The sequence below is a fragment of the Falco naumanni genome, chromosome Z, assembly GCF_017639655.2.
Source record: "Falco naumanni isolate bFalNau1 chromosome Z, bFalNau1.pat, whole genome shotgun sequence".
NCBI classification, from domain to species: Eukaryota; Metazoa; Chordata; class Aves; order Falconiformes; family Falconidae; genus Falco; species Falco naumanni.
In genome coordinates this window covers 86,078,262-86,092,903 of record NC_054080.1, presented here as the reverse complement: position 1 = coordinate 86,092,903, position 14,642 = coordinate 86,078,262, and the positions used below count along the sequence as shown (strand labels likewise).

Genomic DNA, 14,642 nt, shown 5'->3' with positions numbered 1-14,642 from the left:
TTATCACTATTTTTTAGGGATCCTGAACATACACTACACAGTAAAGAACTGTGTACAGTTCTAACACCTGTACATTTTCCTTATCCTCTTGCTTAGGTCAAACATTCAATGTTTCTCCTCAGCTGCCCCAAATAAGAATTTAATCATCTACTCCATACTGATCCTCAACAAAGCTGTTAACAGGATAGTTAACATACAACACACTCTCGACAACTACATTAGAATGCCACCATCTGTAGCAACTTAAATCATACTTAAGATTCAAGCAGCATGAAATGTTAGTATCTCAGCAAGGTATGCCAGGTCCCTAAAACAAACAGAAAAATTACACTGGCACTTCAGCCAAAAAAAAAGAAAACTTCCTGAGAGCTTGCCAATGCAAGCTTATAATATATGATGCTGTTAGTCTCAACTTTTACTAAAGAACTGTTTAAAACAAAGTTAGAAACATAAATTTGGAATATGTTTTTCTCTCTCTGGTTTTATGGAAATCCTGTTGACTTGAGACCAATTTACTTAACTATTTAAGGGCCACATCAACAGAACTCAGTTCAAAATTCACTCAGTTTTAACTTCACGCATTTTGAAGATAAAAGGTATTTTTACAATTTAACAATTCCTAAGCAACTTCTAGGAGTTCTTTTGAACACAACATCTTAAATATTTACAAAAGTTCTATAAGAAGTACGGCCAAAGGAGATAACTACAGTGCTGGGGATTCAGCTGTGATGTTTCCAACATATTATTTAATGAATCAAGTGAACACTTAAAAAGATTCCCACTTCTCTCCGATTACTACTGTGAATTTGCGACAGCACTTCAATATTTATATAGTAAAGTTCCTCTAAATGAGCAGATTCAATATTCAAGCCACTAGCTTTGATTTTTTAAAAAGAAGTTGTAACATTTAAAGCTCTGGAAATAATGCAGAAATAAAATCCAGCCAATGAAATCTATCAAGTAAACCAAAAATCTGTAATTGTATGAGAAGGCCAAACTAAACAAGATCTAGAAAAAGCAAAGTTTGCACATAAAAGTGTCAATTTGAGCATTAGTGTTTGCAGCAGAAATCTTGTTTTCTCTGTGCTTTAGTCCCACCTCTTCTCTAGAATTTGCTGCTCCTCTCTTACCTTAGTACTGCAGCAACTCAACGCCAGTTGCAGGACTCTACGAGGTAGATGCTAACATTGTGAGCAAGCAGCAGCATTCCATAGTGGGACCCAGCAACACCAGTAACAGTACCACCCTGGATCTACCTCAGCAAGCATCGTGTCCAGCTACACTGATGTACCGGCTGCTGCTTTTGTTGCTCACGGTCAGCATCAAAGCTGTTCTTCAAAACAGCAAGTTTGCAGAAAGAAAACCCAAAAGTTTCTTCTTACCGTATACTGCACACAGCTACCAAAGGAACGTTTGTTGCAAATTTTACAAAAAAAAATTAAAGCTGTTGCTGCTTTCATGTAGTTTCAAGCTAGATATGCAAGCTAATAAATAATATGTAAGCAACATTAAAGAAATACAGGAAAATCCACAGGGAGGCTCGTTTATACACTAAGAAATCAGTCATTTCGATAAAAACTAAATTGGATACCACTAATTTCAAACTGATAAAAAACTTCTAAGTAGACTGGAGCAGTCAAAGTAAAGAATTTCCTCACACTTAGGCTTGAGACACAAGAACGTCAAACTTGAATTAAGCTTTAGAGGGAGGCTAGGAAATGCTTTCCAGTTCATTTTGGCTTCAAGACCAGCTTCTACCTAGTTGCTACCCGATTTGGTTCTTTAAGCCATTCCACAGCAAGCCTAGACTTGGAGAAAAGCTATTCTTCCAGAACAAAGGCTTGAGAATGTACGAAGTGACTGTAGTTGTACCTTTCCCTTAGACCATTTAAAACCATTTTTCTTGTTTGACAAGTGCTGTTTTGGCAAAGAACAGTGCAAACTATGGTCTGCACACCTCATCTTTTGATACACAGGTGAACACGAAAGCAATCATACGAAGACTGCCTCATGTGCTAGAAAAACTTCTCTTTTCCCTCTCAGGTCCCCACTTTAAAATTCAGGTGGTTCAAGGCTCAACTGGAGTAGAAAACCTAGGCTTGCCAGAGCCTAACAGAAGAGCACCAAGTCAGTGCAGTTCACTCTGAAATCTTTCCTACATTAGCACTTGCTGCTAGCCTTCCCGTGGCGTAGGCTGAATGGGAGAAAATGCCTTTATTGCCTTTCTCTCTAAAAAGGCCCTATCTTTAGGAACTGCAACAGTGGCACCTGGATATGTCTGAGACCAAGACAATTCGCAGTCTGGCTACCAAGTCAGACTTTGATGCCTGGCACCTGAGAGACCAGTACTGAAAGCCAGCAGGGAAAACAGAGCTTCCTCAAAACAGGAGAGAGTGTACTGCTGGCTCCTGGTCTTTCCTGCATTACACAGGGCGTACAGGGAGACAACTGGGAGTCATTTTATGTACTGCCAAACCCTGCTGAGCTTTGAGCTGCTCCTTGCATGCTTGCAGAGCGAAGGCAGACAGTGAACTCAGGAACGGCTGCCAGTGGTGGGAGAGGGTGTGAACAGCCACCGCTGTGATTAATGGCTTTCTTGCCAACACATAGTCCATAATTTGCATTGCTTGTAATCAGGTAACAGAATCTCTCACATTTATGAACAATCAATTATGAAGTTTCTTTGCTCTGCTAAGTTTATTCTGTTTAAACACATAAAACAGTCAATGCAGAACACCTACCTGGCTCCGAAGATGTCTTTTTTCGCTAGATCAATGCCAGAAACCACCTTTACCCTGAGGATACGAGACTCCTCCTGTCAATAAAAAAGAAAACAGGTTTAATGTTTATTCTGTAATTATTTTGAAGATCAACAGTTTGCAAAAGGTTAAGCAGTGAAAAAACTCTCAGGCTTTAGACAGCAGAAGCCTCCCTTAGGTAGGATTTTGAAAATAAAAACCTCTTGGAAGGAGGTATACACGTTTTATACTCTGTTACAGAACAGTTCAAGTCCAAACATGAAGAGCATCCAACTCCAGTCAGAGTGGTTAAGAGTCAAATAAAAGCAGAGTAAGAGTTGGTAACAGTAATAACATCATAGTAATAGTAATGTAACAATAATAGTAATAAAAGTAGAAGACAATTTGCTGAACAGGTCCATTTTGCATCCTAAATGATCCATATTCCACAGAAATTCATTCTGCTTAGACTCTAAAGCTGTCTCTTCAAACACAAGGGAAAACACTCATAATACTTCTGCCCCGAAATACCAGTGCATCTTGGTCAGAGAGATGTCTGCAGTTTAAAAAAAAAGGATGCAAGGTTAAAAATAAATCTGTGAAGTCACATTCTTTAAAACTTTCTCACCACCTTGGTATATACAACTTCCAATGACTCATTCCAATTTCTGAAGATATATATTACTAGGACTCAATCTAATGCTCAGTTTATCCCTTCATTATGTTAAGCTCCTGAGGAACACCGGTATAAATGTTATTTTTTACTTTTTTTTTCCCCCACCCTGTTTGACCAGTTTATTTTTGCTACACAAAGAAGCCACCAAAATTATATCTGGAAAGGATTCTACAGAAACAGGTTTTGCAGTCACCTGTATCAGTTATACCTTTTTCTCCTCAGATAAGCCTTCCACAACTGCAAGATCGAAGATTCAATTACAGTAATTTGAGACTCCATTCCTTGAAGCTTGTTCAGAAAACAATAACACTTTCCCACAGGTTTATGCTGGCATGACTGCACTACGCCTGGTCTATCTGCTTTAGATAGCTAGAAGCAAGACACAGATTCGTTAACTGGATCTGAGATTTTTGAGATTACTAGGAAGGCCAGAAACCCCCCAGAAGCAAAGCCGTACCTGACCAGCCTAATACCATTCCCCTAGAAGGCATCTGAAACAGATTACTTCAGAGAATGAAAAACAAAAGTTTCATTGAACCTGCCTGCAGGGTGAGTTTCACCCTGACACACATCTTGCCATAGTAACTGTGCTACATTAAAACAAAAGCTTGAGGATTTAAATCCTTTCAGAAAATCTGTTTGTTGGTATTCTTTCCAGCAGCACTTAACACTGTCCAAAGCAGTTTCTAATTAAGAAAACAGAATTCCTTCCAAAAGGAGCGTAAAGCTTACCAGAAAGGTGAACAAAACAGTATATGAAAAAAAACAATTCAATGGACTTATCTTAGTGGATATTGAGTACTTCTGGGTTTTGTTTTTTTTTAATATGTCAACTTTTTTCTATCCGTTAATGTCAATATAACATGTCTGGTCCTCTAGAGCAGTTTTAATAGACACAAGGCAACGAACTTGCAAATTCTGATCATGAAAACACTTTCATTAAGAGAAAATAGGATAGCAAGGGGGGGGGGGGGGAAGTCAGAAACGCAGACTATTCTGACCTTACTGAAGGAGAACCGGAGGTTAAGAAGTTGTAATACTAAGTAGAGAGGGACAGAAGGAGGGATTTCTGACAGTTACTGTATTATCAATGCTACTCAGATTTCCTCGTACAAAGGCCCACATCAATTTTGCTATAGCAGCATCTTATTTCTGCACTAAAATTACCTCTGCATAGGAACTGAATAAAAAAAAAAAAAAAGAGAGAAAAAAAAAATCGCAGGAGGAAGGATCCCTAATTCAGGTTCTGTACGACACAAAAGATGATGCTCCAGACTACCTAAATAGATAGTGTCTCATATTTGAAGTTTCACTTCAGACTTTAAGTACACCAGAAGATATGACGCTGTTCCCTCCCTGCATGTAGGCCCCCAGCCTCTGCCAAATACTCAGTTTTACCAAACAGAAACAGTGCTTTCGCAAATGTTTGTTCAAATTTTCCTATGCATGAAACATACATAATATTTTAAAAAATAATTAAAAGAACCTCAATTAGTAACAAGGCCTTACCCATCCACCCTCAATGTTTTCCCTTCAGTTAGTAAGACACTTACTTTGATAACATCAATTGTATACAAGGAGCAAGGTGATTTTGGATGATGGAAAATTCTTTGGCAGAAGATGATACTTTATATATAGTACTCTGAGCCATACGAGTAGCTGTTCAGACAGCTTGTCTGTAAAATAATTCTCTTGTAATGAACTGAGCTTTTCTTATCTGTACCGTTTTTTCTAAAAGCATTCACAAAAGCAGCATAACAACACAGCTACATTCATGTGCACACAGACACATAAAAAGTGTAATAAAAGCATATTCCAGCTCATGCGACTACACAAAGCCTCAAATTATATAGATGAAGGGTTCCCAAATTAAGCATGTTTAAGCATCACCACAGGTAGCAGCGGGTACCAGCAGCAGCTCCCAGCTCTCCTGGCTGACACCTCGATTTTGTACTGCCTAATCTCCACCTCCTTAGCCGGGAATGCTGCCGGGGTCAAACAGCATGACTGAAGGGCAGAAAAACTTAAGAGTTTCATATTCTTATGCTTTCTCCTTATGTCCCACTTTCCTCATTTATCTCCAAGTATGCTGTGTCTAGGTAAAGAAAGGAGTTAAATTTTCACAGCAATAGGGAGGTAATCTCACTTCACTGTCCACCAAAAAATCAGGTAAAGGATTGCTTGCCTAGCCACAGCCAGAGACCTGAAACAGAGCATCAGTTACCTGACACCGGTTTCCACCCACCCTCTTCTGAAAAGACTGTATAAGAAGAGAAAAATAGGATTTTGGTTGTTTTTTTCTTCTAAACCCAAAGCACGACAGAGGGTAGCCAAGACAAGATCACTCAACATGGAAAAATTCTGAGTGAGAAGACCCAGGATCCAAACCCCAAATAAAGGGATCCCTCCAGCTTTGAGGGCAAGGTAATCTTTAGTTAAGTAGCATTTACGCTTGTTGAGAATAAGGACGCATTTATTTCTTTCAGTAGAAAGTGCCAATTTAAACACCTCTCCCTCCAGTTTATTCCATTCCCACACAGGTTTTTCTGCACCCAGGTCAACACCTTGAGCCAGTGGAGCCCACAAACAACATGCCAATGAAACTGAAGACGGGAGGAGGAAGAAATGGACAGCCAGAGATGACGCGTAGATGGACGCAGTTGCTTAAAAGCCAGCACTGCTGTGCAAAGTTGTATGTGGCACCAAGACCAGAAATTCAAGACTTCAGTCTACAACACCCACCAATATTCTGCTAGGCTTAGAAAATGCTGACATGGCTTTTATTTTCACTCCAAATACAAAGATTTCCAGGGTGCAGGAGAATGTCTCCACTGAGTTCTGCGTCACCTGGACACATCCTCTGGATTAAATAAAAATAAAGAAAGGCAAAGACTTAACCACTCCAGAAATAGCTAACTATAAAACAAAACTACTTGCTAGTAAAGCCAGTACCTCTTATAAAGCTTGGGCTCATTACTCACCCTTTGCACAGGGCGACTGATGCCTCTGAAAAGTAATTACTGACCTGAGACAGTAATCCAGCAGAGCCAAGCCCAGTGCCACCTTAAGTACCTACATGTATGCCCACGAGCACCCAGTGCACAGTCTGAGCTGGCTGCATTTAGTAGGCAAGGAAAACCCCAGAGACAAGCAGAGAATGGGGTAAGGAAAGAAAGTGGGAGGATTAAGAAGTGATGTGATGCAAAACGATGGTTCCTGTTGGGGTCCCATGCATGGGAGACAGGGTCCACAGTGAGGTTGAAGGATACCTGGAGAGACATAAGGTGGGAGTCCTAATTCCCAAAATGAGTAAATGAACAAGAACATGCAGAGCAGGGTAACAAGGCTGGTCAGAAGAGAGACATTCACGAGCACAGCTCTGTATCAGACTTGTATCAGGAAACTAGACATACAAACCACAGAAGCAGAGCTCCCCAGCGAGGGACACAAGTGTTCATGCTCGCTTGGTGTGCTGATCACAGACTGACCTCCAACAAGGCCTCCAACACCAGCACAGCTGAACCATCATACATATTCTCCCTTGAGCATCAGACACAGACTGGAAAGGGATCCTAGACAGGTCCCTGACCACAGCAAAATTATTTTTTTTGTTGGACTTAAAAAAGGCACTTGCTTAACTTGCCTGTGCATATTTTAAAAAAAGAAACAGATGACATAAGGCAATACTGTAATCATGAGTTCTTTACAGATAAATAGCTTTAGGTGCCATGTGAACTGACATGCCACTGAGCAGAAAGACAACCTTAACCTGTCTAGACAACAACCTGATACACACAAATCCAATAGAACAGAGTTTATTGGCAGTTAAGTATCTTGACTGAAAAACTTTCATGAGTAATCAATCTTACCTAACACATCCCCATAGAGTGGTTTTCCCAATACAAACAAACTTCCATTTTCTGGCAACTGTACCTAACACCCCTTTGAGTCAGTAAAAAGTGGGAAGGGGCAACCGCTTACCACCCCCCAAGGTGGCCAGGCTTCAGGACACAATCTTGGGCTACTCCTCCCTCCCTGCACACCCAAGAAGCCAGCACCCACCCTCACTCGCTCAACACCCCACCCCATCTTTCCAATGGCAGCTGCATCTTCCTTCTTGCAACATCACAGGCATCAGGAGGCAACAATGTGCAAGTGGGTTTTGGTAAGGGGAAGACCAGGCCAGGAAAGCTGAAACCACCTGACAGAAACACTACCCTCACTGGAGGACTTCAGCTGTTTAGAAGCCCCTTGCTGCTTGAGGCACCGTTCCCAGCACAGTCTAAGAAAGAGGCAGCAGCACACAAGACCACTCTAGAAACAGTTCATGGTCCGCAGTCCACACTGGCCCACCCTAACCTGCCCAAAATGAGTTAATACTTGGTGTTCCAAGGTCACTGTTCAACGCTGCACATTTTCACAGCTTCACTCCATGTCAACAGGATGCAACCTTTACACTGGCTGCATAGCCATACCATTTCCAACAGCATCCGCACTAAAATGCAAAAGGGAATATGGGAATATTTGAAATCAACAGTATGTTTTCCTCTACCCACTTCCCCAACATCATGGATGGGAGCTTTTGACCTGGATTCCTTCCTCTTAATTTTATTTAGTAATCACAGAGAACTGGTGTTTAGATGATTTAAATGCTATGACACTGACAGTGGTTAATAGCAGCAAATTATCATCTGCATCCATCTTTAAATCACTTTTTGTAATCTTGCTGCGTGGATATATAAAAGGTGCTCTTCTGGTTCTGTTCACAGCTGAAATACATCAAAGAGAAATACTCATCTGGTGGCAAGACTAAACTGTATCTACCTTCTGTGTAACTCCTGCACTGCCTGAAACAACTGGTATTAGCCACTGACAAACAGCAAACCAGACAAGATGGACATTAACTGCAATTTTTGTATTGCACTGAATTCCGTTTGTTTTGAAAAGCAGATAGCCTAAACTTCTTTTTGAAATACACTGTTTGAAAAGGAAGTTAACCTTGCCCCACAGAGGAATTTTTATGTCGTTTTAAAACCTTGCCTGTAGCATACTAAGCCTGGAAGGGTCTCCTTAAAATGCCATGTGCTGCCACTCCCCAGTCTGCTCGAGAGCTGCAGTTGAGCAACTCAACAGCTCCTGACTCCAGAGGCCAGGGCACGCTCCTCCACAGCACTGACACCAGCTCCGGCACAGCCTGAGGTACGACCCTGAAACTGCATTCCTCCCTCGCTCGGTTTCTTTCAACTACAATGCAGAACATGTCTCGGAATTTAAAACTATGTTGCTCACAGTACCCTGACTAAAAAATTTTGCAATGCTCTGCTAGGAATCCAAAGTTGTGCATGCACATCGGGATGGCTGTCTTTGCTGGCTCTTAGCAGTAACCAGTAAAATGCTAACATTTATGAAGCCTCACTTGTCAAAGTTATTTATGCCTATACTTCTTCTGCCCTCACCCCTCTAACCTCAGCCTACCTCGCCCACTGCAGGAGGGGTGCCATAAAGTGCTCAGTTAGGCATTAACATTGAGTTCTACTGCTAATCACGTTCATACTTATTTCTGCTTTGTCCAATGATTAACACCAAGTTTATGTATTCTTGCCTCCCTGAAAAGTGTCAGAGGTTACATAGTTTTCTTCTTTGCTGAAGGATAACCTTTACAATGATTGTGTCTTCTCATCTGTAATTCACTCTGCCATTTTAGAAGACTTAGCCGGTTTAGGTGGAAGCAAGCTATGAAGCTGAAAGCCCATTGTGCAGCAAAAAATAAACTTCACCAACAACAAACAAATGTCAGGTCACCTCAGAAAACAGGCAAGAGAATGCAGATGCATTTACAGACCTACAAGACTTTTGTATGTGTATTTATATGTATCACTCACATCACTTTTAAACGAATACCACATGCACTTCCTTCAGGTGCTCTGAAGAGCACAGTCATTTCTAACACCTATTAAAGCATTCACATAAAGAAAACTTATTAAAAAGTCCTCCTGCCCTGGGATTAACAAAATACCCTGGAGCTGGGACGTTTAGGGAAGAGTTACAGCAACAACAGGGAGAGAATGTGGACACACAGTGCCCTGAGCTGTGTGCTTCTTCCCCACCGACGAGGATGTAACACCACCCCTCAGCTTCGCCCCTGAAGAGAATAATACAGGAGAGGTAGCTTAGTCCACACAAGCCAAACCAAAATGGATATGCTCTAAAACCCAACCCAAACAAGTTTTGGAATGCACATCTCTATGTTCTAAATACACATAAAAAGAAATCAGCAATATGCGGTCTGGAGTAAGAAGGAGAGCTGTAGACTTCAACTTCCTATAGGGCAGAAAATCCCATGATACGTTTAGAGTATGCATTAAGAGAACAGCACTGAAATAACAATCAATATGTGTATAAAATTAGAAGCTTGGCTTTTTAAAATGAACAGACAAGTGTGAAAGGCACAACATTTGGATCAATGCAAACCAATACTTGAACAGATGCCATGCAAACCAGAGAAGATTAAACATTTAACATGTTCTTCCACAGCTACCTTATAAAAGCTATATAAAACCATCTCTAAGTCAAATCCCTCAAGATGGACAAATTTCCTTTCACGTTTCCCAAGTCGCACCGAACCCCAGCCAGCCTTTGTCACCCCACGTCGGACACCCGAACCTGGCTGTCGCCCAGGCATCACGCCATGGTCCCAGCGCTGGCACCGAGTGCCGAACTCACCGAGCGCTGCCCAGCTGCTTCAGCAGCAGAGCCCAGGCAGGGCCGCGTCCCCAGGAGCGTGCCACGGGCACCGCCGTGGCTCGGGGGCACCACCACGGTTCGGGGGCACAGCTGTGGTTCAGGGACACTGGCCGCCAGGAAGTCTGGCTGACGGAGGCAATAAATGTCCATCACCAAGGCAACGAGGTGAAAGGACAGCAATCTAGGATTTCACCTGAAGAAAGCTTAACATGAACAGCAGCGGGGGAGTGTTGGTTTGGTTTTGGTTTGTGGGGCTGTTTTTTTTCTCTATGTGTAGAGACATTTTTGATTTCAAACCAAGATAGGCGTCCGCAAGGTAAATTTCCACTGATTCTAAGGAGAGAAACCAGATTATACAGGAAAGTTACCTGCAAGCAGAGACTCTGTGAATCCAGTTTCACCCGCTGTGTACCTCATCTCTGTTTTTATTATACCTGAAAGTTTGCAAAACATAACAAAATAGAAAAGACAACATATCTTTAACTCAATATTCTGCTTGCAAAACATGTCAGAATGGAAAAGACAACAAATCTTTAACCCAAGGTTTTAACTGTTGGCACTTTTGTTATCCTGAATTTAAAAAGAACACACAACATGCAGAGCCCCTGGTGTGCTGGACATGTGAAAACATACGGTCACCCAAACAAGCTGCTCTTCCATTCTCCCTATTACTGTGAAAAATCAATCACACTTTCATTTGTGTGGTTTTGCACTTTCAAAACGGAGTATTTGTCATCTACTTAAAAAAAGAAGGGCAAAAGGTTTTTGACAAGATGACTAACATTAGGCTACTAAATCTTTTAGCAACTGAAAACATGGATGACCAAGTTAGATTGCAGAAGAGTCATGCTGATTCTTACTTTGATTTGTTGCTGGATTAAACCAACCCACATTACAGCTGAGTGGAAAAAAACTCATACTCTAGGAAGCTATTCCACATCAACCTCTTACACAGAGTGCTACCAGATCAGATTATCCCGTTCTGACATACAGCCACCTACCCAACACCAAACAACATGACGCAACCTCCAAGGGAGGCCCAAAGCAGGATGCATGGCCAGCAGCCTGCTGCCATCACCCCAGAGTGAAACTGGCCACCCGCGCACCAACCGAGCCGAGGAAAGCTTGCACTCCTGCGCTGCCATCACGCTGCTACTCGGCAGTGAGAAGTCAGTCACCATACTAACGCCACTACCCGTGCCACCTCCCAACGGCACAGGCAGCTGGAACAGGAAGAACTCAGTTCTCTTTCTGGAGATACAGGGAGAGGAGGGGTATCCAACAGCTCAACCTCTGGGGACATCACAGTGACCTTCTGAAGGCCACAGCAAAAGTACCTGCTGAGTCTCAGTATAATTCTTGTGATATCTTAATAATCTTGAAATTTGTCAGTGGCAATTTTGCAAACAGTCTTTGATAAAATCTCAGCTCTGCAATGAAAACAAAAACATGCGCTAAGGGTATGAACTGCATCTCCAGTCTCCTCTGTGAAGTTCAGCACAGGAAAACAGTCAGAGTAAAGGTTGCTGGGTTACAGCCACCTACTTACCTGGCTCAAGCACGGACATCAAAATCTCCTTTCAGGCAGCTTCAACAGAAGCAACCTGGTAACGTTGCTCAGATCTTCCTCCCTCCAAGTGTTGATCCCAGTCCTCCTCATGAACTCCCACACTACAACAAATTGTGCCTTTTCCACGAAATTCTCAACCCCTGCTGCATGACGCAATGTATTTCAAAAAACCCACAAAACAAAACACATGACTTTGTCTAAAGCCGATCTCATAACAAGTAAACCTAGAAGCTCCTGGAGGCAAGACTACCATGTAATTTGGACGACAGAGATCTCCTTGGCTACACAGAGCCAGCCAGCTGCCCCAAGCACGCCTCCAGGCCAAGGCGAGGGCTGCCTGTGCAGCACAGTGGTGAAATCCAAGATGAACCCAAGTTCTGAGGAAATCAGAGCTCTGCGGCTGAGCAAAACCTAGCTTCTCGTACTCACATGATGACGCCCCGAGCACAGGAGGACCAGCTTGCCTTAATGCTAGAGCAAGCGTGTATCCATCAGCTCACTGCGCTGCAGCTGGAGCAGCAGCAGCTCCAAGCATGCTCCTTCTGCAGTGAGTCTGAGGGGCTGGCAGGAAAGACAAGGGCTTTAACCTCACAGGGTGGTCACACGAAGCCAAGCTCCTCCAGGCCACATTAGGCTAAGCTTAAAAGGCTCTGATTATCCCACAATGCTACAAAATCTATGGAATTGCATTTTACTGGCTATCTTACTAATGCACATCAGAGCATTCACATCAACAGACCAAGCAAACAACTAGTAAGCATTCGAAGAACTGAAGAGTTTGGAGACCTGTGGGAATCAATCTCACGTGACAGAAAAATACTAAATGTTTTACAATAATGATTCAAGTCCCACTTCTAGGACTTCAGACCTCTAGGAATAGGTACCATATTCCTGTTTTCCTTGGCCAGACTAACACAGCTTGGGAGGAAAAACAGCAGGCAAAATTTCAGAAAGGCACATGTTTGCCTTAGAGGAACAGTACCGCCATGCTGCTTTTACACGGGGACAAAACAGCACACAAAACTGAAGTGAGCGAGTTAAAAACATGCACATCAGGAGTAGTACACAGAGTTCAAAGGTCCATGCATATCAGCAACAGGGTTAGCAACCAGGACTCAAAACTCCCACTCCTATGTTGAAAGCACATTATGAAGAAACAGGCTCAAATCACAGTACTGACCTCAAGAAAATGTGTCTGCAAGGTATTTTTACTGCATGTTTTAAAAAAAAAAAAAAAAAAGTGTTCCAGGTGAATTGTGACCTATTTTTATAAAAATCCGTTGAACTCCATGCAGCTAGATATACTTGAGCAATGTGAGCAAGCACGTTGAACCAGGTCACCACCTGCGGTCTTTAGAAATACCTAAGAGAATGCAAAAGAACTTTCAATTAATGGACCTCTTGTACTACACAAGACTCTATTCTCCTTATTTAACACTTAGACCTATTTATATCACTCACTGAAGGAATTCATCTAATTGGCACGTAGTTTGCTGCATAACCTAATTCATTAAACTCTCCAGTAGTCTTATGCAGATGTCTTCTAGACCCAGCTGTGCCAGTCAAGAAAAAAATTCTTACCCAGCAGCTTGCTTTCTGGTCTTTAACACTGCCAGAGGTTCCCATCTCCTCCCTTCCCGCTGACAGCAGAGACCACAAGAACTGAAGGAAGTCAGGTTAGTTCCACTGGCCTCACTGCCTTGGACAGCCTCAAGCTCACACGCACTCAGAACGGTGGCTGGGAAGGAGTCGCGACCTCTGCCAAAGTGACTTTCGCCTTCACTTGCTCCTGCTCTGCGCTCAGACTCGGTGATTACTTGGATTTCCATCTTCTTGGCTCTTCCACCTAAATAGACAGCCACTGGCCTGAATACCTACTCCTGCTACAAATACTACCCAAAGAACTACCCCTGAGAAGCTTGCAACATAACAAGTTTGCCATAAGAAGCACAACAATCACTTGGGTCTGCTCAACTTAGCACCATTTTGTGGCAAGTATCTCAAAGGAAAGAAAAAAATAGTGTAGCATGAGAAAAGACAGTACATTTGCTGAATCACCTGTATGCATCACAGATTTATGGTATAAGAAATTATCTTAATGAAGGAAACTTCAATCTGCTTTTCTCTGGGCAAGCCAAGAGAAGTATGTAATCTTGGGTGGTAGCAAAGAAACAGGAAAAGCATTTGTTACACGTTGCTGTTAGGAAGATAAAGCTTTCACTAGGAGTTCCTGGTGCATTTGCAGAAGTCTGTGACCTGAAAGTGACCCTCTTACATGGACTTAAGTTTTAAAAGGAAAATAATAACAAAATCAACAAACAAGAACCGCCCAACCTTGATCTTGCACCAGAGATCAGCATCAAGATCTTCTGCATCCAAATTGAACGTTTATTGCAAGTTTAAACAAAATGCATAAATGAAAACCTGAAGTAACCTCTTTTCCTTCCCTTAGGAGATACAGAAATTCAGTTGATTCATTAAAACCTCAAGCTTTTATTTAAACAAACATCTAACTTCCTAGCATTCAAAAATAGCTCTTCCAGTATGAACTACCATAAAATAAAGAAATAATGTTTTTACGTGTGGGATGACTACACTACGCTGGCCCCGCTGCTCCTAAAAGCTTTGCCAATCAGAGTGAAACAAGACCAGCTGGTTTAATTTCAGATATTCATTCAATGTCCAGACAGATCTATTACTTTCCAGCACACAGAAGAAAGCAGTACTTCAAGACTTACAAGTCAAAAGAGAAACACACAAAAAAACAATTTCCCCAGTGTATGCCTAACAATTTTGCCTAGTAATGAAGAACCATCTAAATTCCCAATTAAGGGCCTGCGGTAAGAAGCCACAGGAGGACACAACAGACTTGTTTTCAAAGCATCTTTTCTAGCATGACAATTAGGTTTTTATC

The 14,642-nt window shown here is 42.1% G+C and overlaps 1 protein-coding gene across 3 annotated transcripts in view; it reads right to left on the bottom strand.

The window, feature by feature from the left end:
* The window catches only part of NEDD4L (NEDD4 like E3 ubiquitin protein ligase), a 178,543-nt gene that overhangs the window by 137,657 nt on the left and 26,244 nt on the right, over positions 1-14,642 (bottom strand). For all 3 annotated transcript variants that reach the window (XM_040579379.1, XM_040579381.1, XM_040579382.1), the window contains exon 2: positions 2,742-2,815. In XM_040579379.1, coding sequence (XP_040435313.1) covers positions 2,742-2,815 — 74 coding nt within the window. The remainder of the gene's footprint in view (positions 1-2,741; positions 2,816-14,642) is intronic.